At 34.4% G+C, this 21,132-nt stretch overlaps 2 protein-coding genes across 3 annotated transcripts; one reads left to right on the top strand and one right to left on the bottom strand.

Moving 5' to 3' along the window:
• Window positions 1-1,450: 1,450 nt before the first annotated feature.
• On the top strand, window positions 1,451-7,783 carry LOC126691641 (probable ADP-ribosylation factor GTPase-activating protein AGD6). Of its 2 annotated transcripts, none has more exons than XM_050386684.1 (5): window positions 1,451-1,635; window positions 1,767-2,606; window positions 2,704-2,793; window positions 6,559-7,060; window positions 7,348-7,783. In XM_050386684.1, the coding sequence occupies exons 2-4, from the start codon at window positions 1,800-1,802 to the stop codon at window positions 7,057-7,059; spliced, it is 1,398 nt and encodes a 465-aa protein (XP_050242641.1). In that variant the 5' UTR covers window positions 1,451-1,635; window positions 1,767-1,799; the 3' UTR covers window position 7,060; window positions 7,348-7,783. The 2 variants fall into 2 exon arrangements, with proteins under 2 accessions (XP_050242641.1, XP_050242642.1); XM_050386685.1 differs by having other exon boundaries at window positions 1,468-1,635; window positions 1,764-2,606.
• A 686-nt stretch (window positions 7,784-8,469) lies between these two features.
• LOC126691638 (cation/H(+) antiporter 20-like) lies at window positions 8,470-19,732 on the bottom strand. The gene is made up of 4 exons (XM_050386682.1): window positions 19,500-19,732; window positions 18,213-19,229; window positions 9,450-10,343; window positions 8,470-9,340 (listed from the first exon to the last, which is right to left on the bottom strand). Exons 1-4 carry the CDS (start codon window positions 19,677-19,679, stop codon window positions 8,969-8,971), a joined length of 2,463 nt encoding a protein of 820 aa, XP_050242639.1. The 5' UTR covers window positions 19,680-19,732; the 3' UTR covers window positions 8,470-8,968.
• Between the last annotated feature and the right edge of the window lie 1,400 nt (window positions 19,733-21,132).

Raw genomic sequence — 21,132 nt, 5'->3', positions numbered from 1 at the left:
CCTTAGCCCTCTTATCCCAATTGGAAATATATTATTGGCTTTGGCCACACAAGTTGCATGGTTTTACTTAGGGATGGCCATACCCATTGGATAATGGATATCCTACCCTATCCGATCCAAATGTTTTGGGTAATACCCGGTTCTTTATCCATACCCAACCCATAAAAAAAAAAAAAAAAAAAAAAACCTAAGTTTCTCACTTTCACTCACACAGTCACAGACTCTCTCTCTCTCACCTGAGCCTCCATCCTCACCATCACTCTATTTGTTTCTCTCACCCGAGCCTCCATGGCCTAGTACCTTGAACTCATCACTTCGATCACCAGCACCACCACTATGGTGGTCTTCTCCATCTTCGAACCAACTCTCTCAACCTCAAAATCTCTCTCTAATCCTTGCTGAGAGGATCTGAACTTTCTCTCTATCTTGTCGGCACCACTGTGGCCCGCACGCGCGTGACCTCCAACTCCCAAAACCCCGTGTGGAATGAGCGCTTCAAGATCCCCCTTGCACACCCGGCCTTCGAAGTCAAAGACAACAATGTGTTCAGCATCGATTTAATCGGCGTCGCCACCATCTCCACTCGCCGGATCCTCTCCGGCGAAACCATCAGTGAATGGCTGCCGATACTCAACTCACTCGGCAAGCATCCGAAACTGGCCGCATCGCTCCTACTCGAAATGAGGTTCACGAAATGTGAGGACAATTCGATATATCAGTGCGGCATCACGACCGATCCGGACCATTTCGGAGTCCAAAACTCTTACTTCCCGATTCGGAAAAGCGGGTTGGTCACGCTCTACCAAGACGTGCACGTGTCGGAGTTGCTTGTGGTTAGTTTTTAAGTTTTTTTTTTTTTTTTTTTTTTTTTTTTTTGGGTCTGAAAAAGGTAGAGTTTTTAAGTTAAAATGTTTTTGGATTTTAAAAATAAAAAATTAAATGGGTTTCGGGTAGGATATGGATATCTATGGATAATAAATTCGGGTAAGAATTGGGTATGGATAATAATGGGTATTGGTATGAGTATCTATGGGCAAACATTTCGGGTAGGGTATAGGTATACCCGATCCATACCTTACCCATGACCATCCCTAGTTTTACTCTTTCTAACGAGACAAAGAACTTTGTGGGAAAATGTCTTATACCAATTAGAGTCCAAGATATTCTATATAAAGCGTATGACTCCAATATCAATGTGGGATTAAGCCAAGATTTGGTTATCTCTTGTCTCACCTCACTTAAAGAGGTCTTTTTAGCTTTTTTTTTTTTTTTTTTAAGTTTTCACAAAAATTCTAATAGAAAGTTTAAATATAGAATCAAATGTATATATTAAAATAATTACATCCAAAATTAAAAAATCTTTAAATATCGAAAAAAAAAAAAAATCAATCTATTCTTAAATGGTATTTATTGGAGTAGAGGAGCCATTTTGACAAAAAGGCTTTGTAAAACATAAATATATTTTTGGTAACGAATGCGTAGTTACCTACCAAAGAGCAAAATGAATTTACTTAATTGAGGAATTGTACAGGAGTACCTGTCATCGAATTTAGACACCAAAAAAACATAGTTACAAAACTAACGGTGTCGGTGATCCCCAATTATCTCCGATAAAGCAAGCTACAAACAAATCAGGTACGCCCAAACCTCTCTCTCTCTGTCTCCAACGTATACGTATATAAAAAACTTTCCAAAAGCTTTTTCTCTTATTTCGATTCATTTCTCTTTCTGCTCTGATTTTTTATTTTTTGGATTCGGTTCAGCAGAATCCGATTTGAGAACGGTCGGATCGGACCCGAATGGCGGCGTCGAGGCGGCTACGGGATTTGCAATCGCAAGCGGGGAACAAGGTCTGCGTGGACTGTTCGCAGAAGAATCCGCAATGGGCGTCGGTGTCGTACGGCGTGTTCATGTGCCTAGAGTGCTCCGGCAAGCACCGCGGCCTCGGCGTCCACATCTCCTTCGTCCGATCCGTCACCATGGACTCCTGGTCCGAGATCCAGATCAAGAAAATGGAGTCCGGCGGCAACGAGCAGCTCAACTCGTTCTTCGCGCAGTACGGGATCGCTAAAGAGACCGATATCGTGACCAAGTACAACACCAACGCCGCCAGCGTTTACAGGGACCGAATCCAGGCCCTGGCCGAAGGGAAACCCTGGCGGGACCCGCCGGTCGTGAAGGAGAGCACCGGATTCGGCAAATCGAAGCCGCCGTTGAGCGGCGGCAGGAACGGTAGTTATGGGAGCAATGGAGGCGGAGGCGGAGGCGGAGGAGGAGGGTGGGATAGTTGGGATACCGACGATGGATTTAGATCTTCTAGCGATATGAGGAGAAACCAGTCGACGGGCGATGTTAGAGGCGCCGGAGGCATTGGCGGTGGGCCCGTGAGATCGAAATCGACCGAGGATATCTACACGCGGGCGCAGTTGGAGGCGTCAGCGGCCAATAAGGAGACTTTCTTTGCGCGAAAGCGGGCCGAGAACGAGTCCCGCCCCGACGGGCTTCCGCCGTCGCAAGGCGGCAAGTATGTCGGGTTTGGATCCACACCTCTGCCTTCTTCCCAGAGGAATGACGCTCAGGGAGATGTCTTTTCCGTTGTTTCTCAGGTTTCATGTTTTTTTTGCCGTTGAATGTGTTGTTGTTTCTATTGGTGCTGAATGATTTGAATTGATCTAATATGTTATGCTATTGGTTTGTTTGTAGGGGTTTGGTAAGCTATCTTTGGCTGCTGCTGCCGCGGCGCAGTCGGCTGCCACCGTTGTCCAAGCTGGTACAAAAGAGATCTCTACTAAGGTATTTGGAATTGGTTCTGTTGATAATTTGATATGATCATTTATCTGTGTGTTTATGTTAGGGCCTATTCATTCCATGTTCTTAGTTTGTGATCTCTAATCTTGATGTTTAGGATTAATAGTAATAAACATGATGATTTAGGATTGTAAGGCATCCTTTCAGCAAATTAAAATTAGAAAGAACTATGAAATCTAAAAAAATGTTTTGTTTTATGGCTGATAAATTACAGATTTTTTTGAAACAAGGGGGGTGGGGGGGGGGGGGGGGTGTAAAGCGCATATACATAAGAAGTGCACAATGACCCACAATTAAATTAGGTAGTTACAATGATTAATCAAACCTAATAAATGTCAATAAAATTAATCCTGACCATGCCATCCATTCTAGCAATTTTTTTTATATTTTTTTGAATGGACATTATAACAAATATATGAAGAATGGTAATTTCAAATCTAAAATGGTCCTTTTTTTCCTCAATGCATCTTGCATTCCTTTCTCTCGGCATGCACCACATCTAACAATGAGGAATTGCCTTCCAAAATAGAATTGCAATGTATACTTCCCAAACCTCACAGCTGGTCCAATAGAGAACATAATTAATGCTTTTTAATTGTGTTCCCATTCAGCTCTACCCCCCCCCCCCCCCCCCCCCCCCCCCCCCCAAAAAAAAAAACCCACAATAAAAATCACCCTTTCCAGCATGCCTTCTCACCTTTTCTCATACTTTGAGACACAACCCTATGCACAAGTTAAGGCAAATAACCACAATCGACTTGTGACATCACAAGGTAAACAAAATACACTATCTGTAAAGAATTACATATGTTGTCTCTTTTTGACAATCTAATTTTTCCATCTACATGGAGCTGCATCATCAGTTAAGACTTCAAAAATTAATACTATGACACTTACTTTGATGGCAATATTTTCCAATTTGCAGTATCTCCAACAAACTACTAATTGCAGTAAAAACACCACTCCCCTGCAACCTCTAACTCAGTCTATCATAATCCTCTCACCTAGGGGTGTTAGATTGAAGAAATTAAGGAAAGTACTTGCAGAGTCCAACTTCTAACTTATCCAAAAAAAAAAAAAAAGAGTCCAACTCCCAATCATTGAAAGCTCTTTGAAAACTGACATTCCAACTTCTTTTTATCTCCCCTTCTACAGTATAAATAAAATTGATGCAGGGAAAGCAACTCTTATAACATATAACAGGTGAAGTATATGTACCTCTAATGAGATGTCTTTCAATTTCACTGATGTCATGTGGACACAGCCCGCTAATTTGTTTTCCCATACAATGAATCATGGAAATTTGTTTGTTTTTTTTTTTTTTTTCCAAAACACATCTGTTACCAATGAACAAACTTATTTGACTTGTTTTAGCTAGTATACTTAAATTTGGGTTACTGAACTGGAAGATAAAGCCATTTAGTGTTTGTCATGTAGCTGAACGACGAGATCTGCCATAAACAAGTCATTTTAGCCTTCTTATATTTGACACTGTTGCCATGATGGCTTCCATTCTTGGTGACACCAAATGTCCCAGGCACTTAAGATCACATGATCAATTCTAATTTGGTCAGTCTTTCTTATCAGATTAATAAGAGAGGGTATGAGGGAGGGGATTTGGGAATCTTGACTAATTAAGATGATGGGTGACTCGAAGGGACTGAGTATGAAGAGAATTGGGGTTGATTTGGATGACATTTGCCAAGAGTTGCGCATACCTGAAGTTGGTTGTTACTAATATCAGTGGTGGAACAACACTAAAATTGTGACTTGGCAATGATGGTGGTTGTGTCACTTTGGTAGTGACAGTGAAATAGGCTGCCAGGGGATTAGCTAACCCTATATTTGTATGGAGGGAGATGTGGGGAAGATGAGAGGAGAGGGCAAGATGGATAGAATTGCCGAATGTACTGAATTTTAGTATATTCTAGCCAGTTTCTCCTCTACTTTTCTCTTTTCTTCCTCCCTCTCTCTCTATTTCAAACATACCATGAAGGTTAAGAGTGGGGAACTACATTTGATGTGGAATTGACAATAATTGTGATTGTAATTTAATATTTGCTTGGGGATTGAACTAGTAGTGAAAATGGTAGATCTTTGGTCGCTGGTTGATGGAAGTTATGGTTCCACCTTTTTTTTTTTGGTGTTGGCTATTTAGTAGTTAGGCTTAGGGCACATTTGGTACACTGAATAGGGATTACAACAGGAATTGCAATCTTTATTACTAGGAATTGTAATGGAATAACTAAACCTATTTATAAGTTTGGTTGTGAGTTGTAACATTAGAATAAAATTTAAGATTTATTTTAGGAAATATCTTACTCATATAATTATATTTCCTTAAAAATAATATTTTTTTAATTTGAGAGAGAGATGAGTAATTTTGAAGAATAAATATTACAACCCTTTTAGTTATTCCTCATTTTGAAAAATAACTATTCATAAGGAATGACTATTTTTTGTAGTAAAAACATTACCAAACTAAATAATAGTTAAACTATAGGAATAACTATTACATTACAGTATCTATTACGGTCTACCAAACATGCCATTAATAGCAAAAGAGTAGGATGTAATATTGGTGATGTATGGGTAATTTACAATTAAGTTGGTGGATTGATGGGAATTATGTGATGATGGAGACTAGCTCTTGTGGGTGGTTGAGAGAGAGAGAGAGAGAGAGAGAGAGATTTATCAAATTACAAGCTGTTGATGGATAAACCCTCTGAGACACATGTTGTGGTAACTAATTGTGTGTTTGGATTTTTTTTTTTTTTGGGGGGGGGGGGGGTGGGGCGAGTAGAGTAGAAATGGCCCAAAATTAGCTTATTTTTAGTCAACTCTACTCTACCCCCCTCCCTTCACCGTCAATCCAAACAGACCCTAACACTGTACGTTCCAATTTCATTTATTTTTAAGTTTGGTTGATATTTAATATATTTTTAACTTGCACATTTATCTATCAAGCCTTTGTATGGATCCCAAAAACATGGTAAAATGGAAATTATGTTGGCATTTAAGTATATATTAATGTTTTTCTTTTTTATTCTCCTTATTGTGGTCATCAAGCATGCAAAAGAAATAAAATTTACTATTTATTTGGTGTATCTTAAGCTTGTGTTTTGCAAGGTGAAGATATTCAGATTTGCATTTGTTGCGGACAACACACCTTATGGGATTTGGTTTCTTATGTAGTTGGATTAGTTTAGAATTTCATTATTTTGAGTTCAGATAGGGATTAGTATTTTAGATTATTATCAGTTGAGAGTTTTATAGACATGATCTTTTATTCTTGGAAGCTTTATAAAAAGGCTTCAGTTGGTTTTCTTTTAATTAGATGATTGATGAATAAAATTTCAGATTGCAGATTTTCCAAACTGTTTGGTGCTGATTCCTAACTTTCTTGCTTGGTGTTGATTCCAGGCAACCCTAAGTGCTGATTCTTAGGGTTATCTTTTTAATTTTTGTTATTTTCATCTTCCTTTTGATATTATCCTGCATCAACTTGGTATAAAAGCTAAGTTTTGATCTTGGGAGCCATGGTTTATGGACCCATTACGCTTCCACACAATGTATAATCAATACTATGTTGCTTAACATGAGCACAGTTTTTTTGCTGCAGCTCTTAACCTTGTTTGTTATAGTTATTGCTTTATCTGCCTCCCCCACCCCCCTTTTTACTATAGATTTTAAGGATGGACAATATATGAAATTAGACAAACGAGGTGCATGAAAAAACATTTATTACAGGTGAAGGATGGCGGTTATGATCACAAGGTAAATGAAACTGTAACTGTTGTCACTGCAAAGACATCAGAGATTGGACAGAAGACATGGGGGATCATGAAGGGGGTCATGGCAATGGCTTCTCAGAAGGTTGAAGAGTACACTAAAGAAGGCATTAACTGGAAGACTGATAACTGGCAACGAAATGATAGTGAGACGAATGGATATTATCAAGAGTTTAAACAGGAGAACAAAGGATGGAATTCTTCACCTGGAGGAGGGCAGTCGTCATCAACTGGGCACAATTCTTACAGTTCAAGTTCTTGGGATGATTGGGACAGCAAAGACAATAGGAAGGAAGAATCAACGAAGGGAGCAGCATCTCATAACAGTGATGGTTGGGCTGGCTGGGATGATGCCAAAGATGATGGATTTGATAATTTCTACCAGAGTGCCTCAGATAAGAAAGCTGTTGGTCACAATGGGAAACCAGATTCAACTTGGACGGGGGGAGGATTTCTCTAAGGTTAGTACACAATGAAAACTCCTCTCTTATTTTTTCCCTTCATTTTTTTTAAAGGTTTTTGATGACTCGTTCGAAAGGGGTTGTCTTTGAAGTACTTTATGTATTTACAACAATCAACATGGGGGGAAAATTAGATAGCTTTATATGAGAGTACTGAGAATCATTCGTTAGTAGTGTTAATATTCAAAGTCATTCTGGACATGTGACAGTTATTTGTTCTTCAGTTTCATTCTTGTTGTCATCCATTTGTGCTTTATTTGAAACTAAACGCATTCTTGTCTGGCCAGGTGGAATCATCTCACAATTTTACCAAATTCTCGGTTTACCCGTATACGGTGGACAAAAATTATAGTAGTGTTCAAACTAGTGACTGGTAAGGGAAATTCCAAAGATGATGAATATGAAAATTAGAATTCAGCTGATGGAAAATTGGTTGTGATTGGGTCATATCCCATGTGGATAGGTGATATGCTTTTCCAAGGTTAGCATATTTCAGCAAGTCTCTTCTATTTTCTTTTTATGTTCTAAATCTTTTAAAAGTTTTATGTTATTTCTGGGGGACATCTTGTCTGTTTGAGAATAGTTTATATCTGTACAACTGTATTCAGGAAAGGGTAATTGCCCATTCAAAAGAGGACTGCTGTCTGTGTGTGAAGAAACATTATTTGTTGACTTGAAAGTCCAAAGTTGCTTTTGATTTGTAATGACTAATTGTTCCCTCAATATCTTTTGCCCTGTGTGTTTCATATTGAATTTTTGCAATAAGAAGACATTTTTCCTTTCAAAATTTCATGGAAATTGTACTATGTGGTCGGTTCAGATCTTCAGAAAAATCGACACTTTTTTTTTTTTGGGATTGTTCTCATATTGATGGGAGTTAAAGATAATTGCCAAGAAACAAATTAAAGCCGTATGAGAGGCCAACAGAAAAAGGTCAGGTTAAAAATGCTCATGCCCTAAATTTTGTCACCAAAGAGCTTAAGCTAAAAATGAACACTGAGCCATTCAGGGAGTTAAGGTTTTGGTCCTGCAGCTCTCTAAAGGGGGTGGCGTAGAGGCACATCTCAATTGTCTGCTGTGGGACATGGGTGAAAAAATGAATATGTGGCTTTAGGCAGTCTTGGTGTGCGAATGGCACAAATTGTAGCATAGAAATGTGGGGATTAACTATTACATCCTTTAAAATGTTCTCATCAACTATGTTGGCCAATAGTTTTTAGACTGTGTAAACTTGTTGCCATGTCAACTTAGGTTCTGATGCAGGACGTGTAGGAGAATATAGATAAAAGAGTAACAAAAACGTAAACAGAACAAATTCTAAGCTTCACCACCTAGAATTTGCCTAGAAACCTTAGGCATCACACTGCCTTAGGGTGCTTGGCATCATCACCAAACAAAGAGGGGCTCATTACCAACTCATAAAATTCTTATTCAAAATACAGTCTTTCACCATTACAAGAGTCCTAGTTTTATCGGGTACAGGGATTTCATCAATAGGGCCAGTTGCTGCACATCAAGCTGCAAGATTGCGACACATCAAGCTTGCTTTGAAAAACTAGTCAACAGTTTCAGCTAAGCATGCATTTACCATCCGCGCATGCTTCCAAAAAAAAAAAAAAAGAAAAAAAAAGAAGAAGCTCTTTTGACTTTGGTGCTCCTTCCATCAAGTTCGCTTTCTCAATTCTTGCCCCCAAATGTGCCAGTCTCCAATTCCTGCATTTTCCCTTCCATTTGGAGTCTTAATCAGTTCACGTAGGCTTGGAATTTATTTACAAAGAACTTCACTCAGGTGTCCTTATTCTTTCAAATCACACAGAACCATGAGCATATTTTTTATTTTTTATTTTTTATTTTATTTTATTTTATTTTTTACAAGAACCACATTTAGAGCGTCCGTATTCTTTTTGATCACACAGACGGTTCATTATTAGTGATTGAAGCATCAATTGTTGTTACATGCTTGTCCTGGACCATCCTTGAAGTAGCAGTCTCATCTGCATATTGTTTATCCTGTTGTATGACCAGGACTGAGGGCACTATGCCACAGTCCGATGAAGCTAAAATGTTTCCAATGAGCCCCAACTCAGCATGCTCGATCTGATTCGCTGGCAACTCTGCCCCCATCCTTGATGAGAATTGTCCCTTTCCCACAATAACCAACTCATACTCCCTACTCTGGCCTAATTTTAACACCTCTTCTGTGATGTTGTCCACAACCTTTTCTTCGTACTTGACTGATTGATTACACCTCCATATGGCCATTGTAGTCTCATCTATCTCCTGGTCCAAGCATTGGAAAAAAAAAAGAACTTTAAGTTTGCTACACTGGAGCCCTCAATAAAGTTAAGAAAACTTTAAAATTAAGATATCACAAGGAACAAAAGGTCACCTTCTCTCTCTCATCGTTTATTGGAACAGTTGAGCTGCTATGACTCTGCTTCATACTCTCATCCTTAGCTTTTTCCAGAAACCTCAGAATGGTTAGACTAACTGCTGGATGTTCTGTCATCCTTCCTCCCAACTCTAGAGCCTCGCGATCGTCAGATCCGCCAAAGAACAAAATGCAAACTCTTCTCAGTGTTGGGGAACTGTGTTCAGCCTCCTGCTTTAACCCACCACCGAATCCACGGTCCACAAACACTGCCACTGAGCATGGTGCCCTCTTTAGCACACTCTGATTGACCATTCTCCAGCCATTGTTTACGTTCTCCATAGCCTCTTCACCCTCTCCTCTCCAATGTTTGTGGAAAGGCAATACGATCATCGCCACCCTTTTCTCCTGTGCTATGTGGCAAATGTCCTCTTGCATCGTGGACAATGCCGAGATGGCTATTGAGTGACGGATATTGACGCAGTTGACTTGGCCGTAGGCCTCAAAGGCGGCAGTAATTTGGTCTGGTGTTGCACTTGCACCTCTGCAGAAGCGGCTTATGAAGGGAAAACCATTCCTTCTAGCACGCTGAACCATCATGATGGAGGATGAGCGATCAGTCAGTTCAACAAGGTGCATGACATAGAGTTTGAGTGGGGATCTTTTTGGGTTACGAATTGACTCCACGAGATTGATGAGTGAGGGAACATTCTCAGGTCCATGGACACAAGCAAGGACTCGAAGCTCATCTTGTGAGTTCTCTGTGAGAGGCAATTGTCGCTGGAGTCGGCGATTAGTTTGAGAATAAATTCCACGCAAGGGTTTGTATATTGCCAAGACTGTTGGAGTTGTCACGAATGTGGTAAATAGTGCCATGAGGACTAATATAGCAAAAATCTCGTCATTTAGAACCTGTGGAGCAATTATAAGATTTAACACACCAAAAGTATGTTATTGGCAAAAGATAAAAACATTGAAAAACATTATAAGAAGAAAAAAAGGTTTTTTGATTGGTTGGTTGCTTATGAACCCTGCAATCATCAATTGATAAGGTTTTGTACTTGAATAGTTCTTGATAGATAGATTTTTTTTTTTTTTTTTTTTGGGTTAAAAAAAATTATAAATTCTAATGATAATAGACCAATTTTTTTTAATAAAAATTATTATCTATATATATATCATATCATATTAAATCATATAATATACTTGTGGGGCCCGACAACAATTGGGCCAGATCCACCTGTTCACAGGAAGACTTAAGGTCCAAGCCGAAGAAGATAGTAGTCCAAGCCCAATAACGCAAAGCACCAATGGGCCAGAGAAGCCGCCGAGGAGGGTACAGCCCTCGGATGGCCTAGAGCTACACTAAGGAAATGGGCAAAAGCGGCATAGGGATAATCTTGTAAGAAATCTAAAATATCTAGGAAAGGCTGCCCATACTACCTGCCCTAGACAGAGCTTTGCCTCTCACAGAGTCGTGTTTCTTTAGCCCACTCAACTATTCCCAACAACTCGGGTCTGAAACTGATGGGACAAGTATCAGTCTTGGAAAGTTCGACCCTACACGTGGACGAAGGAAATTGAATGCATGCTAATATAAAAGGAAAATATGTAACCTAAAGAAAAGGCTCCTCCAGTCCCACTAAAAGGAGAAAGGGCTTCAGAGGCAAATATATTGGAACCATGCATAAATATCTTAACAAAACCACAGCCGGGGAAACATGACTTAGCCCTTCGATCCCACTCTCTACAAATGATATTGTATGGGCCCATTTACGTGCGAACCCAACTCAACTGCGGTTTAACGCAAATCGTGTGCCTACAATACTATATAATAAAAATTGGGTTTAGACGCCGTGGTTGCGTCTAGTGGCTTCATCAAATTGCAAAATTTTAAAAACAAATTTAAATTAATATATATATATATATATTTATATATAATTTTTCTTCTTCTATAATCTCTAAGTTGATAAAAATCTTAATTTAATTACAATCCAAATTCTTCATATAATCCATCTAATCCTTATTTAATCTTAATTTGATTACAATTCAAATTCTTCATCTAATCCTTATTTTTTTATGTGTAGTGTATTATAAAAACAACAACAAATTTTTTTTTTTAATTACTACATTACACGTTCTAATGCATCTTTAATTGTCGAAATTTTTTTAGATTTAAAAAATATATATATAATTTTGCTTCTCCTATAATTTCTAAGTTAATAAAAATTTTAATTCGATTACAATCCAAATTCTTCATCTAATCCATCTAATTCTTATTTAATTTTAATTTGATTACAATTCAAATTCTTCATCTAATTCATTTAACAAAAAAGTTTAAGTTTAAATAAGACTCTAATTCTATTTGTTCTTATCGATTTATTTGGATAAAGTAATAATAACTATTGTATCATTTTTTTTATAAAGTAACAATTTTACTTTTAGCCTAATTAAGCATTAATTGTTGTATTTTTTTTTTTGGTGGATAAAGTATCAAATAATAGCTAATATGTATTAACATTAATGTAAACTTAATTTAAAAAAATCTAATTTATATAACGTCAAAAAAAAAAAAAGGGGATAAAGTAACCCAGAAGAATATATTTTACATAATGAAAAATTTGGCAAAAAAATAAATAACAAATTCAAATCCAAGAAAGTTTGAAGAAAAGCATACAAATTTTGTTTTATGATATTGACAAAAAATAATATATGAAAAAAAAGAATAAATCATCTTATGCATTCTGAAAACAAACATATTTATTGCACTCTTTTAATAAGTTATTACTTATACACACACACACACACACATTTAATAATACCTTAGTTTCACACAATATGAATTTATTATATAAATTAAAAGTAAAATATTTATTTATTTTTATTATCTAATTTTAAATAAATTAACAAAAAAAAACTATTTAATATGAATTTTGATTAAGTCGTACATCGCACGGGCATAATGCTCTTATATATATATAAAAAAAAAACATTTGAAACTCTCACATTTTTTCACATCAACACAATATTTAAATAAAATAATTATTCTCTCTTCAAAAAAATAAAATAAAATAATTATTTTATATAAATAAAATTATTATTTTTTAATTCAAACTTAACAAGGAGTGAAACTCTATTTTTCTAATAAATCCAACTTAAAAACTCAAACTCATCATTATCTTTTTTTTTTTTAAATAAAATTATTTTTATTTAATCAAAACTTAACAATGTGTAAAACTCTATCTTTCTAACAAGTCCAACTTAGACTCAAACTCAAACATTGATAATCTATATAAAAACAAAAAATATGATAGGACAAAAAAAAAGGGCTAACGTTGAAAAAAAAAAAAAAAAAAAAGACTCACGTTGAAAATCGTGTGGTTTTTGGGTTGAGATTTCTATTAATTATTTTTTTATATTATACATGGCAAATAAAACATCTCTATTTTTTTGGAGAAAAATTAAAGATGCAACTTATGTCTTCCAACTTAGGGAATGATAAATTTTTATTTGATATGTTATATATAAATTTTTTTTGAATTTGGTTTGGTTTTGAAATAGAATTTAGGGATTCTATAAATTTTGAAATTTTACGTCTTGAGATTTTTAGTATTTGCGTCCCAGTAAGTTAATCTTAATTTTTCACCTTAAATGCATTTTATTTAGGTTCATGTGGTTTTTGGTTTTCTTATTAAAAGTTATGATTTTTGGTTGATTAATTATTTGTTTGGATTAATTTCAATTAATTATTTTTTTGGATTCAACATAAAAGATAATGGAATTAGGTATTATAATTTTGATATTGTTCCATGTTTTGAATTATTTATATTGTTATTACTATGAGAAAGTTATATAGCTACTCAAATTTGAAACTTGGGGTGTTTTCCTCATATCATGGTCTTTGTTTATATATTTGTAGTTTATATTAGTTGTGAGAGTGTGTGTATATAACTATTGAGAGTTTTGCTTTATTAATTTAAGAACTATAAATTATTTTGTAGGTTTCGGTGACTATGCACTTGCAAATCAATAACGTTTAATGTTAGACAACACTTCTAAACTATGAAAAAGTATAGAATTTATATATATATATATATATATATATATATATTTTAAAAAATACTAACTAGCAAAATGTCTATTTACCCATTGTTGGATTTTTTATTATTATTTTTATTATTATTTTTTTCAGAGTTAATAGTTTTTCCGTGCATTGCACGAGTTAGCGATTAGTTATTACATATAGGCATCCATTTCTGCCTATCCATCTGGTGTTGTGGTGTCGGTTTAAGTTGAACCTACCTATTTGTTATAGTAGTCACCAGTCTTCTTCGTATAATCAAACCATTTTAGCAGAGATATTTGCCACTTGGGACAAAAGCTAAGGGATATGAAAAACAGAATTTAAATTTTCAACTTGCTATATACTTCTTTCTGATAAACATGTTCTATACTTCTACGCTTACGGAAAAAATTTACATTTATATGGCAAAGTTATACAGAAAATAGAAAAAAAAAATTGTTAATTATAAAACATGATACTGAAGCACGGAGAGTATATTAATTGAATTGGGGGATTATTAAAGCATCTCCAATAGTTTAGGTAAAAGCAAAATAATCTCTGTAATAGAGAATGAGATCCAAAAAATGGTCTCCAATGGATTCTCTAAATCATAATATTTTTTTATTGGCTCATGACCAATAGCTCATTAAATCTGATGGGTTACTGTACATTAGCAAAAGAATAAATCTAAATAAAAAAATTAGCAAAAAAAGGAGTGGGGACGGAGGTATGAGAATATGTGTTAAAAAATGAATAAATAATGAATGAAGAAATAATATTTATATGAAATAAAGAAATGATAGAAAATTTGTTGGAAGATGTATTTAAAAAGTAAGTAAGTAAAAAATAAATGTCACACTGTCTAAACAGTACAAAAATATAGAGAAACAACTGGAATTCTCTTAGTAATATATATATATATATATATATATATTTTTTTTTTTTTTTTTTGGGAGCAAAAGACGATAAAAACTCCCAAATTTTTTAAGAGGAGATAATGCTATCTTTCTTGGAGAGAATAGAAAAGACATCATAATATGAATATGCAGGAAATCTTTTGGGAAGTGGGGACTGGGGAGGATACTATCCATCTTGGAGGGAAGAGGAAGTGACAACATATGAATATAAAAATAAAAATGGAGGAAATCTCGACAAATAAGAGGCCTTTTTTATGGGATAATGGCAAGGCCCACCACTGAGAAAGCACATACGATGAGTCTTAAAAAATTCATGAGATTCATCATTCTGGATGGGTTAGAGTATTAGCATAGTGTCAAAGCATAATATGCATAACATTCAAAGACCAGTATACTAGTATAGTGTCAAATTACCCTAAAAGAAACTGACCGTGACAGTGTCAAATTACCCTAAAAGAAACTGACCGTGACCCAAAATACTTATTTATTTTTTATTTTTTTTAGAAAGTATTTATTTTTTATTAGACTTTCGGAACAATCATCATTCCGTGATTCTCCATTGACTATAAAAAATGAAATTGAGGTGACATAAAAAACAAGTTGCCTACTATAGAGAGTCAAGTTGCGGTAACAATTGGTAGTGTGATTAGCTAATAAATTGTTAAAAACTGATATGGTGGGTATGAAATTATACAAGGACGTAAAAGTCAGCCATCCAATTACGGTCGTGGGCACTATCGTAGGGGTGTGGTTTGATGATACACGAGATATTTATTCATTGTCATCAAGTGGTGTGAGGGTGATAAGTTTATTCCAAGGACTTCCTTTTTCATTTAGCCCAAAAAAAGAAAAAAAAAAAAAAATATAGTCATGGACATTACCTCAGGGAATATTGGTTGAGTTATTCTCATCTTTCTCTTCTTTTTTCCGGTAAAAAATAACTCATCCAAAAATAAAAATAAAAGGTTGAGGTATATATTTTTTTGGACTTTATAAATGGTCCCTTGTTTATAGATATTTTTGCATGTATGAGAATCTGATCTTTATGTTAATTATTGTAAAGTTAATTACACTATAGAAAAAAAAAATTTGTGAATATATAAGGTACATCTTCAACTCTTATAATCAAGGGACAATTGTTAGATTTGCATATATTTATTCAAGGATTGTGTTAACAGGCACAACCATTTTTTTGGCAGTTTTTTTTTTTATTATCTTTTTTGATAGTTTTTTTGACAATTTTTTATTTTTTTAAGTGAGACCCATAATGAGAAATATTAACAAGCACCGCAAAGTGCTTGTTAACATTTCTCTTTATTCAATACTTAAAAATGGAGTTGAACACTTTGTATATCTTCCTATGCAAAATTTAATAATATAAATTGTATTTCTCGTTTATATTATTAAATTTTGCATATGTATGAAAATATTGATAGGCAAGAAAACCGCCTCTCAGTTTTTCCTCATTTTTCCTTTTATATATATATAAAAGGGGGAAGGGGACTGATAACAATTCAAATTTGCTTCAAAGTTTGAAATTGATATTGATAATTTGTCTTATAAGAAAGACTCTCCCATGAATGAACTTGTTCAAGAACTAATAATGAATTCTGAAAGTAATATGCAAAGACCATTGTTAGGTCTTTATCCTACACTTACATTTGAAAGTTTCACCTAATAATATATATATATATATATATATATATATATATATATATATATATATATATATATCTCCTTGGAGTTGGGAGTGAGAGTTCAAACTTTCAAATATAATGCAAATATTATGTTAAACTAGGTCATTGAATTGAAAAATATAGGATTATGTGCAGACTTTAGGCACTAATTAGTTGTTGTAACTTATATCATATACTATATAATAAAAGTTGAGCTTATAAGTTGTGGTTGTGTCAAGTGGTTGCACCAAATTGCAGAAATTTTTTTAGATATAATTTTTCCGTGTTTATCTTCTCCTCTTATAATTTTTAAGTTAATTAGAATTTTAATTTTATTACAAATATATTATTCTTATCAACTTTTCATCTACCAATCTTTGGATAGACACAAAAATTTAATTTTTCTCATCAACTTTTCCTCCATTTATTTTTGGATAGACACAAAAGCTTAATGTTGACATCAACATTTCTTTTACTTCGACATGGTGGGAAGTTTAATTTTTAAGAATTTGAGTTTAAGACAAAGAGTTTAATTGGAATTGATTTTATTTTTTTTAATGGCAGGAGATATATTCACACGGCTAAGAGATTTTATGGATATATAAACCCTAGAGAACTTTTTTTATTTATTTTAATTATCTTGAAAAAATTATCCCCATAGAACTTTTTTTTGGATAAACCCAAGATTATTTTTAAATAAAATTTTCTTGAAAATAAACTCCGCTTAGTTTAAAAGATATAGAAATATAATTCAACTAATTCTAACTAAAACCAAAAGTTTCATTACATATACATACACACCAAAAGTTTCAAATCTTAGATTTTCTCTAAGACTTACTCGCCTCTGCTATTATTGATTTATTGAGATTCATAAATATTTAATTTTGCAGATTCATAAAGGGTAACCAAACATGTGGAGCATAAAATGCAAGGTTGTTTTTATATTTTCTTTATTGAGTATGTTATCGCATGTCTTTTTTTCCTCAATTTTTTGGTGAATTTTACTTCTTTGATCATTTCAAGTTAGGAGTAAAATTTGTAGTTGAGACCCAATTGGCATGACAATAAATAATAAGGCCAGATTCATAATTTTTTATATTAATATTTTGAATCCAAGTATCTATCATTTTTTAGGGTTATTCCTTTTTTTTCCCCTCTCAAATTCAGTCCCTCTTTTATTCAAAAAATGAATTCCCACTTTTTTTTATTTTATTATTATTCATTTTTTTTTCGGTCCCTTTTTTTTCTCCTTCTTAGTATTGAGTTTTTCTCAAAAAAATTTCTTGAAGTTTATATTTACACATTTGGTTTTGATAGGGTGAAATTCGGTGCTTCCTCCCTCACTTTCAAAAACAAAAATTCAATTCTTATGTAAGTTTATCTACTTTTATTTTTTAATTTTTTTACAATTTGGAATGTTCATAATTCTTAACTATTACATTGAGGTTACTATTTAAATATGCTTTCAATAATTTTTTTTAATTATTGAATATATTGAAGGTTTTTCATTTAAATATGCGCTTTAATTATGCAAACTCCCTTTATATTTTTTTAGGCAGCTCATTTTTATATTAGTTGCATAGTTATCTACCATATTCCATTCAATTAATTTTGAACTTATATATGATTTTTGTTTTATATAAAAACTTATTTTTACACAATACGCATTCATTATATAACTTAAAGTAAAAGGTTATTTTATTTATAAAAAAAATAGAGTAAAAGATTACTTTACTTTTATTTTCTATTTAATTTTAATTAAATTTAATTTTTCATTAATTTACACATGATTCTTAATTAAGTTGTGCGACATAGGATTATGTGCAGACTTTAGGCACTAATTAGTTGTTGTAACTTATATGTTTATATAGGATTAGTTGTACCCTATATGTTTATATAAGAATATAAGATATGTGAATATATATATATATATATATATATATATATATATATATATATATATATATATATATATATATATTTATAAAAGCAAAAATTTGTCCTTTACACCGAAAAAAACAATTAAAATCATGACATGACTTTAATTGCTTTATAGTGTATGTGTAAAGGTGTATGCATTAATGTGTAATAAGTATGACTCAATATAGATATATACTTAGCTAACCTTTTTCTCCTTGCCAATGTTGAGAACAATAAGCTCCACCAAGCCCTTAGTATTCATGAGCACACCTAGCGCCAAGGAATCCCTCACAGGAATCATGCAGAGCATGGCCACCAGAAATGTTCCTAAAATCTTTCCCGCACAAGCTGTGGATATCACAAGCACCAAAAGCCCCCAAGCCTCAGCCCCATATATTTTAGCCACATCTGTCTTCAACCCACTGGAAGCAAAGTAAAGTGGAAGAAGCAAACCCGACACAAAATCCTCAATCCTCTTTGTCACACTCCTAGCAAAATCACCACCTTTTGGAATCGTTAATCCAAAAACAAATGCACCAAAAATTGCATGTATACCAATAAGGTCAGTCATAAACCCAGATACCATTACCCCAACTAAGGTCAAACATATATAGGCCTCGTTAACAAAATCATGCTCCGAGGAACACTTTCTCGCGACCCAGTTCATGATTGGTCGGATTAGAAACAACATGAAAGCAACAAAGGCAAAAATGGAGATGAGAATCCAAATGAATACAAAGGGACTCTTGTGTCCTCCACTTCCAGATATTGCCACCGTTGGGGCAAGTAAAATCCATGCAGCTACATCGTTGAAGGCTGCAGCAGCCATGGCAGTTTCGCCTACTTGAGTTGTTAAGAGTTTGAGTTCTGCCAATATGCGGGCTAGGACTGGGAAGGCTGTGATGGAAAGAGCTACACCGATGAACATAAGGAGTTGGCCGTAACCGACTATGTCTTCGCCGTGGATGGCTTTGCGGAGGAGGAATGTGATTCCAGCTCCGAAGAGGAATGGGAGGGAAATTCCGGCAAGTGCTATTGTGAAAGCTCGCTTGCCACTGCGGCGAATGGAGCTTAAATCGAGTTCAAGACCCACAAGGAAGAGAAAGAAGAGGAGGCCAATACTTGCTACGGATTCCAGTATTGGAGTGCTCCATGAAGGGAAAACTAGGTGGACGAATTGCTTGTTGCGTCCTAGTGCGGAGGGACCAAGCAAAATTCCCCCCTGAAACCAATAGCAAACTCATTAGAAATGAACTCTGTAAAATTAAAAGAGTCTATAGACGCACATTTTTGCACACTTGTGTACATATCAAGTACAAATGATGAAATTATAATTTTCACAAGTACCAATAGTAGCTTTCATGTGTAATTGATGTAATGCAATATGCAAGCTGTGTCAAAATGTATGGCAAAATTTGTATCTATAGAAGAATTCTTGAAAAATTGTTACATGCATGAAATGGAAAAAAGAAATCTTTATTTAAAAACGTACTATGATTTCGGCAATGACTTTAGGTTGGCGGAGAGGTTTGAGGAGAAAGGCAAGGAAGCGACTGACAAAGAGGACTAAGGTGGTTTGGACTATTAACAATGGGAAGGCATAGTTTAAAGGACCATCACCTTGCCAAACTCCGTCCGAAGAAGTTTTAATGGTGGTTGAGTTTGAATGCATGGTTGCTAAATGAAACAATTAGATACTTGTTGAAGGGGGGCTCTTGTCAACAATTTTGGTGAAAGACAAGTGTGAGATGTCTAGGGTTTTATAGAGGATTGGAGGAGGCATTAACTGGATATGAATTTACATGGGCCGGGGAGAAATGGAATCATGACGACACATAGTTGGTGGACCATTAGATATAGGATATACATAACACGATAGTTTGTCATTTATATGGGCATTGATCTTCTGAGTGGGATGCAATAGGCACTCATGAGATTAATTATTGTGGATGGATAAAACATGATCTCTTTGAGGGTAAAAAAACAGAAAAAAAAAAAAAAAAAGAAAAGAAAAAGAAAACCTGTGGTGCAAAGCATAATATAGTGTCAAATTACCCTAAGAAGAAACTGACAGTACTAACCAATCTACTATTTTACATGATAAACGATGAAATTGTTGTGAAATTAAAAAAAAAAAAATGTTGCCCACTAGAGAGTGAAGTCCCAGAAATTGGTAGTGATTAACTAAAAAATTATTAAAAACTGATATGGTGGCTATATTGAAATTATCCATGGACGTAAAAGTCAGGCATCCAATTATGGCTGTGGGCATTGCCTTGATACTGTAGGGCATAATGGTTGAGGTATTTGGTGATTCGAATCTCATTCTCAAATAAAATAAAAGGGAAATTCTTAATTTATATTGTAGATTAAACAAATGTGTGTAGCATTATACATAATTATGTAGTCTTTAAAATTTACATTGCTAGTACAATATAAATAAATAAATAAATAAATAAATAAATATATATATATATATATATATATATATATATATATATATATGAATTATGATTGTTATTGTAGGGCATTCAGTGATTAGACTCATCCTCAAATAAAAAGAAAGAAAAATTCTTAATTTACATTGTACACTAAACAAATGTGTACAATATTATAAACATTTATTTAGTCTATAATATAAAATTTATATTGCTAATACGATATAAACCTATTGTAGGGGCGGGCTTTAGCTTTTAAGTCCAAAAAATGAATGGACTAAGGCCTAAAGAGCCTAGTACAATAAATTTGTAAAGAGTGGGCTAAAAAGCTAGGCTTCCAATGAAGTGGACAACACCCTTAATGGGCTAAAGATGGTAAGAGAAGAAGGAAAAGCAATAAATAGAAAAACGTGACACACAGAAATTCTTCCTCGGCAATGTCCGAGGAGAGTAGTTCTTGAATATATTTCTCTTAGCTTTGATTACAGTCACTTTTTTAATACTACAGTGTTTTTACTACAGATTTTTGTCTCCCCTTGCCTTTGGAGGGTCTCTCACATTATATAACTCCCTTTAGGTGATCTTAGCCTTTCATTTGTTGATTGTCCAGTACACCACTTGAGTGCTTGTCCCATCAGACACCTTCCCAAGCCCCCTGTAAGTTGTGGCGGCCAAAGTAGCACTGTT

The sequence above is a fragment of the Quercus robur genome, chromosome 7, assembly GCF_932294415.1.
Source record: "Quercus robur chromosome 7, dhQueRobu3.1, whole genome shotgun sequence".
Classification (NCBI taxonomy): Eukaryota; Viridiplantae; Streptophyta; class Magnoliopsida; order Fagales; family Fagaceae; genus Quercus; species Quercus robur.
The sequence above is the reverse complement of the archived record's forward strand: the minus strand, read 5'-3'. Positions and strand labels throughout refer to the sequence as shown.

Coding starts and splice junctions, on each gene's coding strand:
- LOC126691641 (XM_050386684.1), top strand. CDS start 1,800: ATGGCGGCGTCGAGGCGGCTACGGGATTTGCAATCGCAAGCGGGGAAC. Junction 2,607..2,703: donor TCTTTTCCGTTGTTTCTCAG/GTTTCATGTTTT, acceptor GTTTGTTTGTAG/GGGTTTGGTAAGCTATCTTT. Junction 2,794..6,558: donor CAAAAGAGATCTCTACTAAG/GTATTTGGAATT, acceptor CATTTATTACAG/GTGAAGGATGGCGGTTATGA.
- LOC126691638 (XM_050386682.1), bottom strand. CDS start 19,679: ATGCATTCAAACTCAACCACCATTAAAACTTCTTCGGACGGAGTTTGG. Junction 10,344..18,212: donor ACATTGGCAAGGAGAAAAAG/GTTAGCTAAGTA, acceptor ATTGCTCCACAG/GTTCTAAATGACGAGATTTT. Junction 9,341..9,449: donor TAAACGATGAGAGAGAGAAG/GTGACCTTTTGT, acceptor TGCTTGGACCAG/GAGATAGATGAGACTACAAT.